Source organism: Anopheles coluzzii, chromosome 3 (genome assembly GCF_943734685.1).
Source record: "Anopheles coluzzii chromosome 3, AcolN3, whole genome shotgun sequence".
Taxonomy (NCBI): Eukaryota; Metazoa; Arthropoda; class Insecta; order Diptera; family Culicidae; genus Anopheles; species Anopheles coluzzii.
The window spans coordinates 56,140,357-56,146,356 of record NC_064671.1 but is presented as its reverse complement, the minus strand read 5'-3'; the positions used below and the strand labels follow the sequence as shown (position 1 = coordinate 56,146,356).

Here is a 6,000-nt window from a genome sequence, read left to right as displayed (position 1 = left end):
TAATGTAAAATTGTATAAAAAAATATATATACACATATAAAATATATAAGAAGACGTATAAACACAAACTTTTTATCGCGCATTTATTTATGATAGGATACCACCATACAGTTATCGAGCAAAACGGTCTGAAATGTGTTTTTTTCTTCTTTTTTTAACAGTTCATTTGTGACTTCAAATTAAGCTAAAAACAACAATATTGATGTGAATGAACTGTGAGTATATGTCCGGTCCCTTGTGCGCAATACAGTAGTAAGTTGATGTGTGTTTCGTGTTTGGTTTACTCCCTCCACTATTGGCGCCGTTTACTAACATCGTTTACGGTCAGCCATCGGCAGTCAAAGCACAATTAGAACCGCGATAGTCAGTGAACAACTACCGAAAAGTAAACTTCGGTACCACAAACGCCGCCGTTTGTGCAATCAAAATAGTGTTGGTATTGTAGTTGCTTACACAGACACGGATGGTATTTGATCAGTTTTTTCGTGCGAAGCGTTCACCAGCACTCACGGAAAGTCTACGCTGTGGACTAGCCTCGGTTGCTGACTATGAACGGCGTGTTTGTGAAACGGTTGATGGCACCGTCGTCGAATATTGTCGTGGCGGGGCGGCCAGTGAACGAACCGTGGCACAAAATCGTGCCGCTTTCGACCGTTTGATTATACGGCCCCGATGTCTGCAGCGTATTGGGGGCAGTCGATCCCTGGCAGTGACATCCTTCGGCGTAAGCTACCGAATGCCTATCGGGATTGCTCCTGTTGCGCTGCAATGTCTTGCTCATCCGGAGGGCGAAAAGGCGATGGCAAAAGCTGCCCGAACACACGGTGTGCCGTTTGTGCTGAGCGTCCTTTCGAGCGTATCGATCGAGGAGCTGGCGGAGGCTGTGCCGCGTGCCCCAAAGTGGTTCCAGCTGTACATCTTCAAAGACCGGGAGCTAACCGAGTGTCTAGTGCGTCGTGCCGAGAAAGCGCGGTTTCGGGCGCTTGTCGTTAGTGTGGATACACCGGCACCCGGGCTGAGCCGGTCAGAGCGCCGTAATCCGTTGACGCTGCCGGCAAAGGTTACATGCGCTAACTTTGTTCCTGGTGGCAATGGTGCCAACGGAAACGGCAAGGCCAGTCAGCCATGCTCGGCCAGCGTGCTCGACTACGTGCGCAGTCAGCTTGATCCTAGCCTCGGATGGGACGCCATACAATGGCTAATGAGCATCACAACGCTACCAGTCATCGTGAAGGGCATTCTTAATCGAGCAGATGCCCTCATTGCTGCAGACATTGGCGTGCATGGATTGATTGTGTCCAACAGTGGAGGCCGCCAGCTCGATTATGCACCTGCTGCGGTAAATATCATTATGCTTCAACGGTTTTGGTACTGTTATTTTGTCCTGAGTCTAATTGATAGCACCTTAAAAATTGGATGTCTATTAAATTTGCAACGATTTTTTAAACTATTTTATCAACAAGATAAGCTCTCATGCATGCACTTGTTCAATTTCAGATTGAAGTATTACCAGAGATAGTGCATGCTGTTGGAAACCGGTTAGAGGTAATGCTAGATAGTGGTGTTAGCCAAGGTACGGACGCGTTCAAAGCCCTAGCAATTGGTGCACGAATGGTATTTGTCGGTCGTGCCGCGGTGTACGGACTGGCCGTTAATGGACAGCGAGGCGTGGAAGAAGTACTAGACATTCTGAAAACCGAGCTAGAGTCAACGATGCTCAATGCGGGATGTGGTACGTTGGCTGATGTGACACCACAGCACGTTTGCCATGAGGTGCAGCTGTACTATCCATCTGCAGTAGATCGAATGAGGAGCTCCTGGCGAGGTGACAGCTTTCGCAGCGATCGTTACCGAACGCGCGATCGTAGAAGCAATGCTGAAACGGTCGACACGGACACAATTCAGGATGCGGAACAGGATGATGTAGAGCAAGCAGGAATGCGAAAAATTACGGAAAATGCATCTGAACGAGGGGTAACCTTTCAGCAGCGCTGCATCGATACAGCGGTTAGTGATGCGCAACCATGTGCGGAGACTAAGCACCATTTATCCAAATTTACTGTAACTGCACCTCCTCCATATCGCAACGTTCCTTTGCAGCTTAGCGTACCTCGAGGAATATACCGGTCCAACACGAACAACCTGTCGAAGTGTAATGGCAACGTTGCGTCCGCATGTCCATCGGACGGTAATATACGAACAGCAAGAACCGTAATCAACAGAAAAGATAACCCGCAAAGACGCTTCAAATCCCACTCTCTGCAAAATCTTTGTGCTGTGAGCAATGAAAATTGTAATAACTAACCAATGCGATGGTATAATAAACAATACTGATACATAAATTAATAATGCTGCTTTTTACTGAACATAAGTATTAAATGCAACGTCTTCCATTCTATACTTCATTATAGTATGTATTCGATTGAAAGAAATTGTAAGACATATTCGAAAAGCTAAACATAAATAAGTTACTTTTTGGATAATGCTGTTCTTTCCTCATTGTGTATGTGCAGAATATTGTTGCAATAGATTAACTTAACATTTTGTCGCAGGATGTTTGATAATTAATGATCAGAATGATACATTACCAGGTGTTTATGAAATAAGTAAGAATTGCATTTATATGAACCTATCATATGAGTTTACTGTAAAATTATATTTTATATTTGTTACAAGGTCCTTAAAGTGCTCTTTTTTCGTTACCAACTGATTACGTTACGTTCTTGGTCATAAGGAATGTTACCTTGATTTACCAGCCAATGCCGTTCCACAAACAATGAATCTATGGTGTGTTCATGATCGTGTATCGTAGAACATGAGTCGATCAGTGGAAGATGGTTTTTTAATGATCGATAGAAATAGTTCAGTTATGGGTGTTGTGGTGAACCAAAGTAATGGCGGCATATAAGCATACTGATTGTATTTGAAATAAATACATCTGCGGTTAAAAGTATGATTTGATGATATTTTACAACAAATGTTCCGTTGATTATTATTCCATTCTATATTTTTAATGAAATATATGTGTCGGAAACAACACAAATACAGCATTGAAATCAAGGTTTAGTCACGGACTACCATATCTGATTTACGTTATAATTTGTAGAAGAGTGCCAATATCATTCTTCTTTTTCTAATTTGGCGCAATAACCGCATTTGCTACAAGCCTGCCTAAGCCACTAATGCGATTACCGTGCCTAAGCCACAGTTAGGCTACCGTGACTTATTTTTTAACCCATAGAAGGATAATCAATCCAGAGTATGAGAGAGAGGCTCGGTCAATACAGGGCTTGAACGTTTGTATGTTTGTACAGTCGTGCGAGTGGCCGACTGTACCATGGGACTAGAGTAGCGCTAAATTCACAAAAACGGACGATTCCATCAAATTTCAGAACCTATTCAGAACCCTACCCAATCACTCACCGAGAAACCATCCGGAATCGTCCGGAATCATCGAAAGCATCGGAATCGTTCGGAATCGTCTGGAATCGTCGGAATCTACGGAACTGTTGTAATCGTTCGAAATCGTCCGGAATCGGAATCGTAGTCGACTGATATTAGTGAATGTGAGAAGACACATTTAATATATCTTTCACTTTCTCCATCATTGCGTTGTGTGCACCTCTGGTATGACTTCTCTGAAATGTTTGGAGCGTAGATGGAGCTCTTTAGTAAACTGGCAACATAAGGATTTGCCTGTTTTGCGGTGTTCAAGTGTTTCGAGGCGATCGGTAGGGTGGCAGTAAATTCAGATTACTCCAAGGTAGTTTCTGAAACGGAACCGGATAATTTTTCTTTGTATTTTTCAGTTGTTTTGTTGCTCTACAAATGGACAAGCAAACATCCATGTTCTAAAACTGCACGAACTAAAGCGCAGTTCACTTGACACTATGTGATCGATTAATCTGTGACTTATGTTTGTATCAATATTTGGTATGTGCGCTCGGTTCATTGAGGAATCGAACCTATAACCTCCTCCTCTGTATTATAAATTAAATAAAGGATGGCAAATCTAAGACGTGAGACTCATGCAAAATGATCTTTCTTGTTCAGTACCAATTTCCTTTCTAGGGTGCTAGATTTAGCGACATGCTATATTTGCATAAGGAACTAATGCGCTTGCATCGGTTAGTTATTGTGTTTCTTTTGGTGAATGTTTGTAATTATTTACTTTTTAGATGTGTCTTGTTTGATGAGTGATACGGTTCATTCACGAGCACCAATTTACCGACCTCTATTAATTGTCTTGTGCCACTAGTGGGCTTTAATTATCACTACGTCTGCTTTACCACGTTACACGCGCTTGTCGAACACGCACCATTGCTCAAACCGCTCAGTTTACGATTAGACGTACGTTGCAATGGATCTGGATCAGTGTTCTTTGCGCATTTCCACAGAAAAAACGCCAGTAGATGTGCCGTTGGTTATAGGACCAATTTCTATCACAAACGCTGCCCTTCACCATAATGCATCTATATTTCTTACTGCAGCGAAAATAGCGGAACATTTTCAATTGCCGTACGTTCATACATTAAAATCACCCGTATCGATGGAAGAACTTGACGGAAGCATTTTTAAACCAACAACGGTGCGTTGGCTCGAGGTGTTCCCGTTTGTAGATGAGTGTATGCTACGATCCTTGGTGAGACAAGCCGAACATTGTGGTTTTAGTGCTTTTGTGTTATCCTTCTTGGGGCCCTCCAATCATGTGATGAGCATATTCAACGAACAACCTCACGTCCGGTTTTCTGACCTTCATCGAACCCAGGGCGAAGCTATTTATCGGTCAAAATATATGCTGCCGCCAGCTAGGGAAGCAAAACCTGTGACATGGTTTATTGATCAGTTTCGTTGTTGTACGGAAGCTCCAGTAATTGCATGCGTATCTACCACGCAACAGGATCTAATTTTCCAAGCGCTCTACGCAGGTGTCGACATCATCTGTGTGGTTATTGATGAATACACGCCTTTCCCAATATTCGTGAGTATGATCAACTGATTGCAAATAAAAACTTCTTTAAGAATAAAACAAGTACTACTTTCCCATTTGCATTACGCGATAGGTTAAACTTATCCAGATGATAAAGCAGTCAATTTTCATAAATACTCCAATATACGCAGGAGGAAGTAGTTTCACTGAAACAGAAGTTGCCGAGCTCATTGCACTAGGTGTAGTACGCATAATGATCGATCAACCTATCGTATGGGGGTATATGATAGATGGATTTGACGGAATATGTAATGTAGTCAACATTTATAAAAATAGAATACGTAATAAACGATAAGTTTTCTATTTCTATTATTATTATTTTTTATACTGAAAGAACACTTCTTTTAGTCGCTACTACACATACAGTATTTATTCTGTGGCAGTGATGTAGCAATACCTCACTGAGACGTTTCATCCAAAGCCACTAGAACAGAAAGTCCGGCCCGCAGGTCAAATGCAGGCACAAGAGAGTGCCATCCGGGACGAGAGGGTGAACATTTCGGGAACTACACTGTATACTAACGTTTGCATTTGAAAAAAATGGACTTTTTTCATCTGGCTGTCGAAAAAATTAAGAGATTTTTTTTCCAAGGTACATCCAACATCCAGGTACATCTAGGTACATGAACACCCTTTAAAAGGTAATTATTTTACCTTTCTTGCAAAAGATATCTACAACCATGCGAGCTGCCTTTTGTCTTTTACCCTTTTGTAGAGCTTTTGCAACTTGTTGGTTAGTGATGAGTAAAGTTGGCAAAAAACCGGAGTCGACTCCGATCCGACTCCGATAAATTCGGAATCGACTCCGGAAGGTAGGTCCGCGCTGCAATATCCGGAGTCGTTCGGAATCGTCCGGAGTCGTACGGAGTCGCCCGGAGTCGCCCGGAGTCGGAGTCATCCGGAGTCGTTTGGAGTCGTTCGGAGTCGTCCGGAGTCGTTCGGAGTCGTCCGGAGTCGTTCGGAGTCGTCCGGAGTCGGAGTCGTCCGGAGTCGGAGTCGTCCGGAGTCGG

General features: G+C 43.0%; 1 protein-coding gene across 1 annotated transcript; it reads left to right on the top strand.

The window, feature by feature from the left end:
- Positions 1-2,330, top strand: LOC120955415 (uncharacterized). The gene is made up of 2 exons (XM_040376274.2): positions 1-1,339; positions 1,498-2,330. Exons 1-2 carry the CDS (start codon positions 464-466, stop codon positions 2,302-2,304), a joined length of 1,683 nt encoding a protein of 560 aa, XP_040232208.2. The 5' UTR covers positions 1-463; the 3' UTR covers positions 2,305-2,330.
- The last annotated feature ends 3,670 nt before the right edge of the window (positions 2,331-6,000 follow it).

What these genes read in the sequence shown, in the direction of transcription:
- LOC120955415 (XM_040376274.2), top strand. Translation starts at nt 464, where the DNA reads ATGGTATTTGATCAGTTTTTTCGTGCGAAGCGTTCACCAGCACTCACG. An exon ending in TCGATTATGCACCTGCTGCG is followed by an intron (nt 1,340 to 1,497) that starts GTAAATATCATT and finishes GTTCAATTTCAG; the next exon opens with ATTGAAGTATTACCAGAGAT.